Source organism: Lemur catta, chromosome 12, assembly GCF_020740605.2.
Source record: "Lemur catta isolate mLemCat1 chromosome 12, mLemCat1.pri, whole genome shotgun sequence".
NCBI lineage: Eukaryota > Metazoa > Chordata > Mammalia > Primates > Lemuridae > Lemur > Lemur catta.
The window spans coordinates 31,700,531-31,717,691 of record NC_059139.1 but is presented as its reverse complement, the minus strand read 5'-3'; the positions used below and the strand labels follow the sequence as shown (position 1 = coordinate 31,717,691).

Here is a 17,161-nt window from a genome sequence, read left to right as displayed (position 1 = left end):
CCAATGATGCCCAGTGAAGTCAAAGACATGAATATGAGGGTGTAGAGTTGCTGGACATCCAGATAAATTTGAATATCCGATAAACAACACATAAATTTTTAGAATAAGTATATCCCATTCACTGTTTTGAATAATTTTTTAGAATAAGCATGTGTCATTTACTGTTTTCCTCCATTCCTGCCCTCCCCAAATCTGGCAACCCTATGAAGGTGGAAGAGAAGTACTTGCTATATGTTTTATATTTTTAACGTTGGCTCACCTCCAAATTTAGATTTTACTTTAGGAGATTAAAAACCTTGGTGGACCTTGTTCTTCTTAATTAAATTTTTATGGCATACTCTCTTAGCATTTGGTGCCCAACAGGAAATCTGGATATATTTGCTAGCTGATCCTTCTTTTCCTCTTTCGTGCTTAAAGTGTGACAGCTGGATTGGAAAACAAGTTTAGGCTAAGGACAAGTGTGTGTTGGAAGCGGGGAGGTACAACATCATCTTCCTCTTTCCTGACTTCCTTTCCCTTCCAGAACCAAATGTCAGCTGGGGAAAAGCAGAGATCAGAGACAGATGTAAGTGGCCTGAGGCGACCCCAGGAAGACCTGAATCTGTTGAGGCCAAGCACTTCCTGAGTTTCCTGTATTTCCATGATACTTCAGGATGACTATCAAATTCCTTGCTGAGATATTCCCAGGCTGAAAATTTAGAGATCAACTGACTGTGAGTATTTAAATCAGCCACTATTTGAAATCTCTCAATAGGACTGGTTCTTAAGTTCTTGTTGGGGAATCAGATACCCATTCCAATATCAGGAGTCCCTGAGCAAACTGAAGTCAAATTATTCAGGAAAAAAGTCAAGTAAAAGGAAAAATAATTTTGTGTCAATTATTCAGCTAATTTATATGATTAGGTGATTTTTTTTCTAGGTAGATATGAAGCTTGAAAGGGATGCAATCTGTTTTCCTAACAAATTAGCATCTCTGCTCCAATGACGAACATTAAAGGTTAAAAATCCATTGTGACTCAAAAGACTGAGGCTACCCAGAAGTGACAACAGTCCTATGGGGCTGCATGAAATAGTGATATGATATCTCTGGAGTCAGACCCAGGCTCAGAACCACCTTTGTGCCTTCCAGCAGTGGCTAAGCTGGGATCCAAACAAGGCCAGTCTGACTGCAGGGTGCTGACATACGCACAGTGCACCAGTGCCCCTGACACCACTACAATGGCTGGCCTTGGCAAGGTATTTAGTAAACATTCATTCTCTTACTTCCACTATTTAAAATGGGTAGTGGATATTTTCTTTTGTTTTGGCTGCCCTGCATCCACAAACTCTTCCTGATTGGGGAAGGGGGTAGAATTTCAAGGTACATAGGAGATGGGGATGGTAAGAGTAGATGTAGGATAAGAGTAAACAACAGTCCCTCATCTTGCCTCTTGGTTAACAGAATGTGGACATGTGACCTTCGGGTGGCCAACCTGACATTCCCACCCATTAGAGATTATTCTCAGAAGCTCTGGTTGAGCTTTAAGTTCAGTGGATTGGTGATGGTTGTCTGGGGAGGGCAATTCCATCAGCTGCATTGCCCTACACAGATGATTTCTGTAGCAGGGTTTTGAGTGTATCTTCCTCTCTCTGTTCCTATCTGAGCCTCTTCATCTCCTTCTGAAAAATTTCTTTATTGCTTACATTACCAGATTTGGCTTCTGTTGTTTGCAAGTGACTTACAGAGTGTAGGAAAATTGCGGTTTATGACTTACATATGGCTGAAACACCCAGGTAAAGAAAGCTGAGCAGTGCAGGAATGATATTCAAATAATAATTAACAGGTACCATAGGAATTAAGATATTTAAATGCAGAAAAAGATAATACCTACCATCTAACCTAATAATTAACATTAATTTTACTTGATTAGAAGTTTAATGATGGGTTATGACAGATACAGAGCCAGCCTCAGCCTCATGGGGTTGGCTGAGAATCTTGTAGGCAGAGTCAGGACCTCCTAGAGGAGGATGGGTGTCAGCATTCTCCATGTGTACTCAGCTGAATCCTTAAAGAGGCTACTGTTTTCTGGCATGAACCTCACAACTGAAATGTGCTCTTCTGTACTCCTCTTTACTAGCTTGCGTCAGTCATAAAACTGGGTTTTTCACCTCAAATCCTCTGTGCCTTGAGGTGTAACATGCATATGTATCTGAATATAAAGAAATATCTCTGTACCATATATGATTTCTGCAGTCTTGTTCTGTCTTATATAAGTCTTACATCACAAGCTTCAAGGAGTGGGAAATGGGTTCTGTACTTTTTTATAGCCCCCCTCCCATTGTATCTAGCAACACATAGGCATATAAAAGGCATCAATAGATATTCACAAACTGATCAATATTAGTACTAATCGTGAATTTATGATAACAATTTTAAAATGCATACTGGTATAGAGAAATCCCACGAAGAGGCATTAAAGCTAAATACTCTATTAAATACATTCCTCTCATCAACTTTTCTATTAATAAGTTATTTTTTCAGCAATGTCTATATCCCACCTCTTTTCTTAACCAGACAGCTGATTGGTATTGTTGTCACAGAATACATCAAAGCCGATTCGTCTACTCAGTGATGATACTCCATGGTTTAACCTGGAGAGCTTTTTAAATGTTCAGATGCCTGGGCTTCTTTTCCAAATACTCTGACGTGTTTTGAGGTAGGCCTTAGGCATCAGTATGATTTAAAAACTCTGTAGGTTATTGGTGCTGCCTGGCTGAGAAACCACTGGCCAAATAGAGCATTCCAGTAAAAGTAAAGACCTGTGTTTTCTCATCGCCTATTTCTTTGGAAGAGCAAGCAAAGTTGACAGGGGAGTAAAATAACAAGAAGAAAAGTGGCAGGACTATGCAACTTGGCATGCCATCGGAATGTGGCAAACTATTAAAAAATATTTGTAAACCTCAAGATTTTCTTGCAGCTATTGACAAAGTGGTTTAAACAATGTTCCTTTCCCCACCCTCAATGCTCAAGTTTAAAGGCCCCCAACAACTTCGAAAATATGGGAGTGTTTGGCAAAGAATTCCAAATGAATGACCCCCAGCTCTGGAATTTGCTCCTTCTAGCAGGCTGCTCTTTTCAGCAGTCAGCCAAACCTCAAATCTGGCAGCTTTTAAAATATGGTGCAAAATAGATTCTTTTTAAACCTGAGAGGCACGAAAGATTTATTTTGCTGGAAAGACATGATTGTAAAAATAACAAGCAATTATTGTCACTGAACCAAGTAGAATCAGAGACCTGCAAGAGAGACTATCAAATCAAGGGCCACCCTTCTTTCCTCATTCTACAAATGAAACCAAGCCATAAGAAGATGATATGATTTCAAGTCACACAACCAAGTGGCAGGGTCTGGGCACATCCTGATCTCATGATTCACAGGCCAGTTGTCATACAATGTCCTCTAAGAATGACAGAGATGATTTCCTCTTTGTATCATACTTGATTATTCACAGATGCAATATTCTTGCAAATGCTAATAGTATAATCTTTGGCAACTGTAGCAAACAGTATTTAAATATTTTGTAATTTTTGGTGTGTAACATTCTTTCCATGGTCCCAAATATAAAATCTGGTTGCATTACCTTCTTGATCCTCACAATTTAAGTTTCTAATTCATCTAGAAGGACATACATAAACCTGTGCATGAAATGCAAATCTAAGAGCTTTAAATCCACAATAAACCATAACAGAAAGACCTTGACCTTCTCCACGTTTCCTGAAATGTGGTGAGTAAGCCTATTTCCCATTATATTTTACTTTTATTTAGGCAAAGTACAGGAGTCAGAGATTAGGGTGAAAATGATTCCCAGAAAGATAGGAACAATTCTAGCACTTATTAATCTCTATTAAGTTCTAGGCAAGGAGTTAGGCCCTGAGTGAGAAATTTACTATGGCGATAACAGACTCATTTTCTTGAAAATATATGACTATATTTAATTAAGCAGATAGTTAATTTTGTCTCAGTTCTTCCTACTTCCCCACATTCCACATGTTATTCTATTTCCTTTCACTTCAGGCTGAGCATACCATTGAGACACATGGGGTCAGAGAACTATTCCCAGAGTTCATTCCTCCTCATAAAATAGATTGTGTTCTTTTCTCCCTTCTGCAGAAAATTTCCTTTCCTTTTCCACACCTAATCCATGTTGGCCATTCAGTGAAATGTACAATTTAAGAGAGAAGTTGTTATTATTTGCTAAGGGTGTTTTCTGGAATTTTACCACCAAGGATAACAATGAATAAGGAGATAGGAAAGACCCCAGTGAGTCTTTCCACTGTCCAGTCTCAGGGCCTTCCCTGGCCCAAGCTAGCTCCCAGTCACTTCTTTGTTCCTGACTGAGGCCCCCTGGGACATTTCTCTTTCTGAGGTGGCTGCCACCACCCACTCAATTGTGGACAACCTTTCTTCCAAGGATGGCTGTGGAGACAGAATGTCCCAAGCTCCCTTGTTTCCATCTCCTTCTTTGCTGTCCTGAAAACAAACAAGCTAAGCTTCCTTTTCTGGTTTAACCATTGGTGGTTAGTCATGAGAGAGAAACAGAGAGAGACAACAAAAACATGGATACGATGAAGGTTCCAGAATCTTTCAAAGTCCTGCAGTCATGGTCCCTAATTAGTATTTCTGATTCTACTTATACTTTTTTCATTTATTTCTGAGGGTAGAAGGTAATGTAATGTCCTTTCTTCATGCCTCTTCTCCGGCTTGTTGATTCCACTGTAAATATTTAACATCTAGAGAAATTAGGGACTACAGGGACCAAGATGTCCCTGTAATGTTACCAAAGTAAAGCTGAGGAGTTTTAAAAAAGGAATGCTCTCAGGTGCCTTTGACTCAACTCTCTAGAAAATAATGGAAGATCAATGTGGGCTTCTGGAATTTATCACTGAGAGCATCTCCTCACTGAAGCCAGGCTAAGACCCCGCCCTGAGCTTCCATGTTCCTGAGCCAGATTGTATTTCCATTGGTTCCCCATCCTAGACTGGGTTTCCCTGGAAGGAAGGGATGATAATATTCTCTCTCCACCTTGGATTGCTGGGATCTTGCAGTGTTTGTCACATAGTAGGTACTCAGTAAATGTTTTTCAGAATGAAATGGTTCTCAGAAGAAAGACAGGCATAGTCTTTCTAGGAGAAGACAAAATACTTCTCTAAGGAATGGACAATCAGACTTCAAAGTTGGGTTTGAGTCTCAGTGAAATTTCTCAGAGAGAAACTTTCTTGCCACAAGATGAAGAATAATTTGATAAATAAGAAGGGTTTAAGGCATTTTTAAATCCCACATTGTTCCTTGTTGCCCTATCCCAACTGACTCCCAATATGCCTTGGTAATAAGAAAATGGGTAAGAAATTGGAAAGGAATGGATCAAGCAAAAATGTGGACCCTGTGAAAAACTGTTGTGTGACTTTGAGCAAGTTACCAACCCTCTCTGGGCCTTAGTTTATACCTGTATCATGAAGTGAGTGGGTCAGATGATATACAAAGTTCCTTACAGTTTTAACGTTTTATGATTCTCAGTGATTCACGGCCATGTACTGCAATGTATTTTAATTTTCCTCTCCTCAATCTCATCAAAAAATAAATAAATAAAAAATGACTTCTACCATTGCCAACAACCCACTTGGGGAGGAAAAATAAACTATAAATTATGGTCACCAGATCAAATGAGCTGAAACACAGATTAAAATATGTTATCTATCCACAGAGCAATTTTTCACAATGGTGTCAAACAAAAAGTTCTAGTCAATGTTTATACTAGGACTTGATGAAAAATTCCAGACATGAAACTTCTGGAACGTAGACTTGAACTCAGAAGGACCTCCCACCTCTGAATAAATTTTACAACTAAAATCAATTGGGACTTTTCCCCCTCAACAAGAATTCACCCTTCAACAATTATTTGAGTTTTGTTACTGAGACAATTATGGTATAGTAAAACTCTGACTGTCTGGAACTGTTATACAAGGTATGACAGCTAAAGATTTTATAAGCACCACTGTCTTTTAATAATTTTGGATGAAAATCATTTTAAAAGACATTACATTTCCTTAACTTCTTTAACAGAACACACTGAATGTAATTCAATCTTTTCCTCAATACGAATACCAGTTACTATAACACAGAAATGTCCTAAGCTGTAGACATGTTTCTTTTGAGGGTACTTTAGGATACACCCCGAGCTGTCACCTGTCACTTCTGACTGCTGTCACTTCTCTGTCAGCTTGGCCACTTGTGGTCATGTCTCCCTGATATCTAAATTTGCTGATTTGGCAGGGAAAAGTGTCTTAATTCATCTTTGCACAACCAAGGGGAGCATAGTTCTGGCTACTTAAGGTGTTAAGTAAATAAATGTTTGTTGAAACAGTGCAAGAATTAACATAATAGGCTTAAAATTTTAAAAAAGACAAGCTTGCTAAAACTCTAAAACTAGGTGTGAAATAATAAACGTTATTGATGTTGGGTAAAGACTTGAGGGAATTGCTTTAATACATAGATTTGGAACATTTTCTCAGTACTTCCTAATTTTCCACTATTGTCCAGATAGATTAGAATGCCATAGGATTGAGTGCCTGATTTTTCATGAGATGACTAAATAATAGAAATAGATAAATAAAAACATATAAAATGATTGCCTAAACTTTGGGTGATTATATAAAACTTAATGTCATCAATTTATTTTTATTTTTAGGCACACATTTGATCTACTCCAAACAGAAAACTGAGAAATGGCATTGGCATTCTTAGGTATTTTAAGGAGTTAACTGAGGGGGCATCTCATCACAGCTACCAGCTATGATTTTGGGCAAATTATTTAACGTCCTTTAATTTCAGTTTTTTGCATCTGAAAATAGCAAAAACAAAACACTTCTAATAGGGTTTTGAAAGAATTAGTGCATTTTAAAGCCCTTACCACAGGACCTGGCACTAAATAAGCATACAGTTACTTTCATTATAACAGGTTGTCTGTTCCTGGATTGGGGACAATGGCACCAACCCTGGGCATAACCAGGCAATGTAATTGCCAAAATATTTTTCTCTTGTATTTGCTACCTGGCAGATACTGCCCCTGCCTCAGTGTCAGGTGTTTTGGAACGAAATGTGGCACCCAAATAGAAATAAGCTCTAAGTTCTCTAAATCTCTGACATTATAGAATACAGGCATTTCCACTGAACTAGCATTCTAAAGAATGGGCTTTTAATGTGGACAATTTTAGGGAAAGAGAGAGAGAATTTAAAAGAAGATTGATAATCCAGGTCTCCACAATTTATCATAAATGTTATAATCCTTAGCAACTGGAAGACCTTCCCATATCAATGCAAATTATAGAATTAAAATATTCACTGTAAAAAGCAAAAATGATAGCCTCAGCCTCAAATTAGTATGCACACAAAGGTAGACTGTCCTTAAGAAAAGTTATTAGTTTCTACTCAACTTGAATTAACAAATTCACAATATCCAAATTTATTATCCAGTGTTATTTATAACACAATATAATAACATCTCTATTTCTCCATTTAAGAGAAATTAAATGCTGCAAATAGGCTTTCTTACAAAGTATACTTGGAAATTTAGAAAGAATGCTCTAAAATGTGGATGAGAATACAGATGGTGATACTATATTTAACATTCCTAAAAAGAATTCTTGCTATATAATGAAAAATAATGAATGAGATCTTATTATCTCCACTTCTATGTAACCAATACCTTTTCCCAATGTTTTTTAATGGCCTTTCTAACCTAAATATCTCTTTACTGAACTTGGTCAATTTCTTTTTTTTACTTCTAAGTGAAGTTTACCTGCTACTTGATGACTATATTAAGTACTCCTCAGATCGTTCTCCTTGTTAAGTTCCAAAAGACTATTATTATGGACTTTATTTTCCAACATCTGAATTAGCTGCATTATTGACTTTCGAACCTTTTCTTAAAAAGGCATCATTGATACACAAAAATATTATACTTGCATTTTAACTTCTTTAGAAATCATCCTGGCTTTTTGGTAACATATCTGTACTACATTTCTAAACTGACAATTCATGAGAGGTACACAATGCAGTAAGAAAATCTTGAATAGCTTTTTCTAAAATACTACATCTCTTAGACTACACTAACTTAATCACAGCACAAAGTTTAAATATACTGAAATCAATGTGAAGAAAATTATTTTATTGTCCATTTTAAAAACTTTATCTGAAATAATCATTCTTTTTTAAGTTGCTCTTCAACTCTTCACTTTAGTTGCTCTTCACTACTGGAGAACTCATTTACTTAAATGTGATATACCAGCAAATTGTGGGTTGACCAAAATCATTTTTGAAAACAAATATTTTTGAATCCTTGAGAAAGATGTGAATAAAACTGCAAAATTTATGCCACATTTCACACTCTTGTGGTTCTTCAGGGAATAAAAGGGGATGTGAAGTGAATGTCTGGTGAGGGAAACGAGAGATCCCATGTTACAATAGAAGAAGGGAGCACAAGGGCTAAGGGGTTGGCCTGAATGAGATATAGCTTGCTAATTCCTGCACTGTAGGGACCGTGAAAAAAATCTTTTAGTAAATTCAATCACCACCCCATAAGACATTTTTTTAGTTACATTTTTTTTTTTTTTTTAATGGCTGGTTTGGGAAGACTTCACAAAGTTGACATTTGAGCAAATCCTGAAAGGATTAATAGAGTATGTAGAAATCTGGTGGAAAAGCATCCCAGGTATCCCGTAGTCACTTCAAATGAAAGATTCAAATCTGAACTTACTGTTTTTCCTCCTAAACCAGCTAGCTTCTCTTCCTGTATTTTCTGTCTCTTTTAATTGTGCCATCATCTCTCTCACCACTCAATAAAGAAATCTGAGATTTACCTTTAGACTGTACTTTTTCCATAACTTTGAACAAGGATCTGCAGCCCAGGTCCTTTTGATCCTATCTCTTTATACCTCATATTGACTTCCTTTGGCTAATATTGCAAGAACATTGTTACTGGTTTTGTTTAGACCATCGTCATTTTTCTATTAGATTTTTCTAATATGCATTCTCTTAACTGGTCTTCCTGCCTCCAATCTTGTTTCCTCCCATCCATCCTGATGCTGCTAAATAATATTTGTGAAATGCAAAGTTTATCATGACATTCTCCAGTTCAAAAACTTTGCAGTTGTTTCACATTATGGTCAAACCCAAACTCCTTATTGTGGCATAGAGGGTTTTAGGTGATTAGCACACTTGTCCTCCCCATCTTCCCACTTGACCTTTTCAGGTCCCTTCTCTCCATTTTAGGCAAATTTACTGGCCCTTGCTCTATAAAGTTCCTCCTAAAAGTGACCCCTTTCAACACTGTGCCCTTTTACAGTTTGTACAAATTACTTATAACAGTAATCTGCTTACATGTTTGTCTTTCCCAAACCCAGCCCAGTGATTGGTTCAAAGAAGGCATTAAAAAAATGGATAAAATTAAATGTATATATTACTGGTGTAGTATAAATATGGACACTTCATGTCTAAGCTCTGGCTCCAGGCAGAAGGATTCCTCTCTAAATCCTTAGAAACATCTTAGAAACTCCTCTTCAACTTTTTACTCAACATATTCTGATACTAAACACAAATAGCCATTCTTATGTGTTTGGAAAACCTTATGATTTAAAAGGAAAAAAACCCTAACTTTTCACAACTAAGAACTGATATTATGGGAGATTCATGTATACACCATTTCCTCTATATTCTTGCTCTTTTAGCAACAAAGAGATTTTCATTTCCAGAACATATGAACTGCAGAAATTATAACCTAATCCTGCTAAAGCTAAGTTGAAGTTGAGAGAATCATTCACAGGTGCTAAAAAAGGAAACTAAAGTTACTGATAGAAAATAAGTAAAAATCAAGAAAAATCAGCTTTATAAAGCTACTCTAGTAGCATCTGGGAAGAGAAAGATTCAACTTGTTTATAAGGGAATAAAGAAAATGAAATCCAGGATCAACAATCCAGCCATAAAATCAGCAAGGTATTTAACATATAAATGGGGGACCAAGAATAGAAAAATATAATTTGAAAGGTATCATATCTATAGCAAAATAAAATAATTTGCAAGCTTCTCATTTATGAGTCTAGTGGAGGTAGCAAACCTGTTTTCAACAAGCACCTGATGGGAAATTTAAAGTATAATAGTACATTAGAGAAGGTTAAGATGTTATTAATAGTGTTTTATCACATATTCATTTCTTAGCATTAATAAATAGCAGTTGAAATTAGACTATTATATATGATTTCCAAAGACATTCATTTTACAAATAATAGTCAAAAATAATTTGAATTTCTTTGCTCTGATCATTATTTTGATATTACCACTTATGACTGTGTTAAGTCATACTCTTGATAATGATATAAAATACAAACTTTGCAAAAATAGAAATTAAAGATTTTTTAAATGAAATATTTCATACACATAAAAACAGGCTTTTATTTAGAGAGGTTTTATACAATAGTTTAGTATGGCCAGTTAACTCTCTTGAAAGACCTTAAAACTCAAATCTCTTTTTCTCTCTGGATGGTGAGCTCAGCCAGAGACCTACCAGCACAGGGAGAACAAGCCATTGCCTTTATTAAATTTTATTATGCACAGCAATCACCTCAAGATGTTGGTACAAGTAGATTCTTACTCAGCAGGTATAGAGTAGAGCCCTGGATTCTAGTTTCTAAAAAGCTTTCAGGGACACTGGTGGTCCATGGATCATACTTTTGAATAGCAAGACCTGAATCAGTGATTCTCAGCCTTGATATCTATTGGAATCATATGGGTAGCTTTAAAAAAAACAAAACAAAAAAACAGCATTTCTAGGGGTGAAAGTTTATTTAATTAATTTGGGCTGCAGTCTGGGCATTGAGAGCTTTAAGAGTTCCCAAGGTAAGGCTAACATGCTGCTAAACTTGAGAACCAACAACCCAAAATGTATTTGTTAGATTTATTAGGCTTCATTTCAGTACTGCATACATTGTGAGAGTAACTGATGTCCAACAATCTCCAAATTCTTACTGAGATTATAATTCATTATCAGTTAGGTTCTAATTTTAAGAATCTTGGTGGCTTCATTTCTATATTCCCTATTAAATTATTTAATAACATATTTTAATAATATTTTAAAGTTATTCATAGAATTATAGTGAAATGACAATCTGAATTACTTTTAGATTAGGAAGCAGATATATAAAAATATAAATATGTGATTTTAAATTACATGGAAATGTCAGTTCCCAACAGATAAAAAGGTTCATACTAGTTAGAAAGTTTATAAAAAATCGCCAAATCTATTACACCGCGAGGAAGGCCCACAGACACAGAAAAGTTCTACAACTTTAGTATCTCTACTTGAATAGGCATTACTGACCCAGGAGTTACAAACTGAATTATCAATCTTTATAAGATCTTCCCTAATAATTTTGCTAAATTGAGGTTTGTAAAAGGTCAAGATACAATTCCATTCCCAAGGCTCCAACCATAACTTTTAGAAATGCATATCAAAAATACTGAATAAATAGAATATTTTAAACTCCCAGGTATTTGCAGAAATTCCATAGTTATAGTAAAGAGTACTGGCATAAAAATCAGCTGCCACATACTAATGATGTGACTTAAACTTTCTGAACAGGCTTTTTCACATCTAAAATAGTCCAATAAGGATGTGATAGCATGGACTGATGCCACATACAAATATAAGATAGTATTAAATATAACTTTGACAAGCCAAAAATAAATAAACAAAAAATGGTGTGGTAATGTTTCAGTGCAAAGAACTGAAGGGCAGATTGACGACTACTCCAGCTTTCCCACTAATTAGCCATATAACAAGCAAATCACATACCTTAGTCTCATTTTAAAAATAAAAAGGCCTCAAGGAGATTATCTTGAGAACCTGTAGCAGATCAAAGCTCTATGATCTGAAATTATAAAAGTTAGACAAAATGATCTCTTAGAACACCCATTAATCAGCCCACAATGACCTAAAGCCAAAAAGCACTAATAAGGCTTTATATGTTTAAGGATTTAAGCAGTTTACTATATAAATTTGCCAGATATTTAACAGTCCTAATTCTAACAAAAAAACACAAAGAACCACCAAGAATTTACTCTTAACATGATTAGTTTAACAAGTCTCTTAAGAAAAATATTATTTTAAACTTGTCTTCATGTCTACTAATTGTTTGGCTATCATTTAAAATAGCAAAAACATTTAATCTAAAAACAAAGATGGAGTGGGGGGAGGTGGGGAGAAAAAGGATTATTAAATGCAAGAACACCAGGCAGAATTAAAATAAAGCAATGTAAACTGAGGATATTGAGATAGTAAAAGGCTCTTTCTAAGCAAAACTATTTCAAAGCATGTAGTATGAGATTTTGATCTATCCCAAATAATATACTGTATAGGCATTCCTATTACACATTTTTCTAAGTACTACAAATAACTCATAATTCCTATATAAAATTATTCTAATTAATAAAGATGGTAGTACAGAGAGATTATTTCCTTTTAGTTTATTATTTAGTTTGAATACATGTCCTGCCAACCACAAAATACCTAGTGTGGCCAAATACATAGGAAATCCCTGTGTCAATCAAAAAGTGCCACTCTTGCAACTTTCTGTCAAAAGGGTGCTGAGAAGTGTACTGTAACAATGATGGAGTGAGACACAGGTTGTCTCAATTTTAAGTTTCTGTCATTAATCCTCTTCAGAACTGGAATCATCCTCTTGGTCAGAGAGTTCAGGGACAGGGAATCGGAGAATGGCAGCTACCCCAGTAAGTTGGCTAAGCTGTTCCCCAGATACATGGAGACTAGAGAATATCCTAACCGTGCCTGCATTCTCTTTCACACTGTCCACCAGCCTCACATACCGGCTCCGTGTGGCTACATCCTGATGCCTGAAGAGCTCATCACTGATGAGCAATGTGTCAATTGCCATGGCTTCATTGGCCTTCTCCACCTGCTTGAGTCCATAGAAAGCTCGGTCAGGTTCATGTTGTAACATTTTATAGAAGTCATCCAAGGCTTTTACTTCCCCAGCAGCTTTAGTGTCTGAAAGGCGGCTAGCTACAGTTGGGTCACAAAGGGCCTCTTTCAGGGAGTACTTGTGTCCAGAGGAGGCATGGACCTAGAATTGCAATTATAAAAGTTAATCAAAAGGATCTCTTAGAGCACCCATTAATCAGCCCACAATGACCTAAAGCCAAAAAGCACTAACAAGGCTTTATATGTTTAAGGATTCAAGCACAGTTTACTATATAAATTTGCCAGATATTTAACAGTCCTATTTTCATTTCATTATCTCACTTAAAATTCCAGCCATGTGAAGATTTTCTCCTCTTATTTTTCCCAGTTCTAAAACTTTAGGAGTAGTTTATACCAATCCCTCTACCCATCCTTAATTATCCCTGAGTAAGATTGTTTTACCTGAAGAAATTTGGACCGGTTTTCCAGAAGCACTTTGTTGTCAGTCTTCACTGCTTGTTGAAACATGTAGTCGCAGAACTGCTCCCTCACAAATCCTGGGCTTGCCACCAGAATGCACTTTACAATATCAAAGTGTATGTGGCGCTGGATGGCCTGGACCACCTGTTCATAGAACCGCTCCAAGGCCCGGTCATGCTGTGAGCAGTTGCCTTTCCGTTTCCTAGGGATGTTCACCTCCACCTTGGCCCGAGTGAGGGTCATGCTAGGAGTGACTAAGCAGATATGGGCGAGGCCTTCCTGCATGACCACAGCCGCCACATCAGCGCTCCAGGCTGGGTCACAGGCCTGCTCAATGCGCTCCAGAACCACACTGTCCCACTGCTTCTTGGCCAGGGTGAACTGGCGGTTAGGCTCCAGCTCGATGGTGTGGTAAGCCCCCATCTTGACATACTCATTCTCTTGGATGTTGGTCCCCTTGACCCGCAGCTGGCAGGCTTGAGAGTCGAAGTCGACGGCTGCCACGCAGAGAGTAAGCGTAGTGCGGACCCGGTTGCTTCCCACGCTGCCTGTGGACGACTCGGTCTGCACCTTGCGGATGGTGGAGGCGCGCAAGCTGTCGCCCACCTGCACTAGGTTGTAAGTGTGCCACATGTCCTCAGGCTCCTCGGGGACCAGGGTCACCTGGCCCGCATTGTCCTTCTCAATGTCCTTCCTCACAAGTTTCATGGCCTTGGCAGGGACTCACTAACAGAAGAAGGACCAAGAGGGTCCCACCTGGAAAGGGGCAGGAAGGGGGAAGGGAACGCAGGCCGGGAAGGGGGCGGGGCCCGGTTCCTACCGGCACTTGCCAGGCGAGAAGGAAATACTCCTGCTCCGACTCATACGGCCAAGGGGAGCACTCACTCTAGCTCTCTCTCCCTTCCTTCCTCAGAGTGCCGAGACACCGCAGCGAACACCTTACCCTCCGTGGTTCCCGCTGCCAGCACCGGAGCCAGAGGCCGACGCAATGAGGGCGCATGCGCAACCCGCGCCCCGCCCCCCGGCGCAAGCTTTACGTCCCCAACCGAGAGGTGGGGCCGCCGTTTGCGCGCGCGCAGGCGTACTACGCAGAGAGGCTCTTGGAACGAAGAAACTCTGAGGAAAGAGCGCGGGAGTTTTGGTGGCAAATCCTTTATTTTAATGCTGAACTTGAACTTCCTAAGTTTTCTCTTCCATTCCTGTTTGGGAAGACTCTGGGGAGTATGTGAGTGCAAGTATTTTTTTTTTTTTTTTTTAAGCTGGATGCAGTTCCCACTCTGCACCTCCTCTCTCTGGGTAAATTCAAAATTGTCCAAAAGTTAAAGGAGCTCTCAAAAGTGCAGATTTGTCCCCAGAGGTCCAAACTGTGCTCGGTTTTGCTCCTGCCTCATCCGCACTCAGACGCTACAAGCCTGTTGGAGCTGGTATTTCCAGAAGCGTTTTTTTAAGAACCGTGGGTCCCGTTCTGTCTGGGCTCTGAGCAACGTGCCCAGCTGTTTCCTGCGCTTAGTTACCGTGTCTGCACGATCTAATTAACCCAGATGTTAAAGCACTGGTCCCAGAGAGAGAAGAAACTATGTGTGGAATTTACCCCTGGGGGGACTTCTCGGTTGCTTGACCTGATGTCCTGGGAATCCTAGAATCCAAAGCAATCTCAGCTTTCCCTAGCTCAGTAGCCTGTGAAATGTTTAGGGTGGGGGTTGGGTCGCAATAGCTTAAAGCCCTATCTTCACTGCCACAGCTAAGCTAAAAGCGGTGGCTATGCTCGACCCCGATTAAATAGCTGCAGGATTTATTTTAAAAACTTAACATTTTTTATTTGGGAGTGGAAGTTGAGAAGTGGGATTGCCTCTTAAAAAGACCGTTGAATCGCAAAAAAATGAAAATAAAAATAAATTTTCTTGGAAGTTAAGATGGGGTGGAGGGCCAAGGAGTCCTGCACACGTATCTTCTAGTTATCTGTCCTATCTTATCGTGTGTGAGTTTGAAAGCTGAGTTCACCACCCTGAATGGGTGAGACAGGGATGAAAGAAAGAAATCTGACTTTGTCACAAGCTTGATAATTTTAACTGAAGTCTCAATTATCTTTCTCAGAGATTGTCAAGGTACCGAAAGGTCCTCTCCAAACAGAAAGTCCAAATTAGAACCGTCCCAATTAGAACCGCTATTTATTTTTGGCCCCTCTCTCTCTCTTTACCTTCCTCCATCGCTCTTCCTCCCCCCCTCTGGATCATACTGAGTGCCCTCACAAAGTTCCTAACTCACTTTGCCACCTTCCAATTCCAAGAGAATACAACAACTTTTCACTAAGCGAAGAACTGATCACACTGAAGGGTGAAGATGGTTTGCCTTTCCAAAAGGACACTGTATCTTTTTTAAAAGATCTTGTTAACTTAAAATTCCTAATTGATAGAGTGAAAGTGTGCATATGTGTGTGTGTGTGAGAGAGAGAGAGAGAGAGAGAGAGAGAGAGAGAGAGAGAGAGAGAGAGAGGGAGAGAGATGAGATAATTTTGAGCTGGGGGCTTTTAAGTGCTCTTGATCACCTTTCTAAGTCTAATTCATCTCTTCCCATACATAGTCTGCCTAAGATTAAAAGCCACAGAATCATGGTAGGCACACAGTAGGATCTGAGTAGAAGGTTTTTTCTGAAGAGCTATCATTTATTGAATATTCATCAATAAATACTTTCCTATGCTCTTTCCTCCCCCATAAGGTAAATATTTGTTATACTCATTTTATGGAAGAAAGTGAATTATGGGGAAGTTAAATGCTTTCAAGATCACGACTACATTCAAATTCTGACCTGCTTAACTCCATACCCTCTCCTCTTGCCACTACCACCATACTATATTATGGATGCTTGTAACCATGTCTGCAACTGCAAATTATGTGCAGTTATCTACTTACACTTCCCTCAACTGTCACTGTCAACAGTTAAACAAAACCCCACAGCTCAGAAACCAATTTGAAGGATTTGAAAGGCACTAGTCCCTTCCCTGCTCTTTTATCACCTCTTAAAATCATTATATTCTTCTTTTCCACGTAGGTTTTTCTTCTGCCCAGCCTAGGTCATCATAAAATCTTTGAGAAAGATCTAATTTTCAACTTTAGAAAAAAATATACATATATTTTTTTCTGCATTCGAAGCTTGTGGAAAACCCATATTGACGCTTAATTCCATGGTTAATTTTTTTTTCATATTTTAAAGGCATGAGTCAAACCACTTTGGGCTGTCTTTTTAAATATCATTGTGCTTCTGTGATTGAACGTACTACAAAATCATAGGCTTACTATTTGATCTGAAACATCTGCAAGAGTTGGAACTCTTTTTTTTATTTACTTGAGCTTATTGTTGAATGATCAGTGATCAGATGTTTTCTCCCAGATTATGTGTTATCATTTAGTATTTCTAGACCAGTCATTATACTTTTATTTTGAATTATTTGGGGGTTTCCATTCCCTATTAATTAAAGTCCCAAATCCCTGGCATTCAAACCTCAGTGCTCTAGCCTTACAAACTACTTCCACTTATCCCCTCAGGTCACCCTATATTCCACCTTGAGTGTAACCTTTGTTCTCTATACATATTAAGAACCTTCAGCTTGCTGCCTTAGCTCATACTGTTCTTGCTATTTAAAATGTCACTTGCAGCCGGGCGCGGTGGCTCAAGCCTG

General features: G+C 38.3%; 2 protein-coding genes and 1 long non-coding RNA gene across 3 annotated transcripts in view; 1 reads left to right on the top strand and 2 right to left on the bottom strand.

Annotated features, from left to right (window-relative positions):
* ITGA1 (integrin subunit alpha 1) overlaps positions 1–17,161 on the bottom strand; it is a 145,759-nt gene that overhangs the window by 119,750 nt on the left and 8,848 nt on the right. The gene's annotated exons all lie outside the window — the stretch shown is intronic.
* Positions 12,537–15,731, bottom strand: PELO (pelota mRNA surveillance and ribosome rescue factor). Its single transcript, XM_045566479.1, has 2 exons — positions 13,468–15,731; positions 12,537–13,168 (listed from the first exon to the last, which is right to left on the bottom strand). Exons 1-2 carry the CDS (start codon positions 14,191–14,193, stop codon positions 12,737–12,739), a joined length of 1,158 nt encoding a protein of 385 aa, XP_045422435.1. The 5' UTR covers positions 14,194–15,731; the 3' UTR covers positions 12,537–12,736.
* The window catches only part of LOC123648590, a 59,752-nt gene continuing 57,290 nt past the window's right edge, over positions 14,700–17,161 (top strand). The window contains exon 1 of the long non-coding RNA XR_006738663.1: positions 14,700–14,710. This is a non-coding gene — a long non-coding RNA (uncharacterized LOC123648590). The remainder of the gene's footprint in view (positions 14,711–17,161) is intronic.

Excerpts from the sequence above, each read along its gene's own strand:
- PELO (XM_045566479.1), bottom strand. The coding sequence starts at position 14,193 with ATGAAACTTGTGAGGAAGGACATTGAGAAGGACAATGCGGGCCAGGTG. Across the intron at positions 13,169-13,467 it reads ACCGGTCCAAATTTCTTCAG|GTCCATGCCTCCTCTGGACA; the intron begins GTAAAACAATCT and ends TTGCAATTCTAG.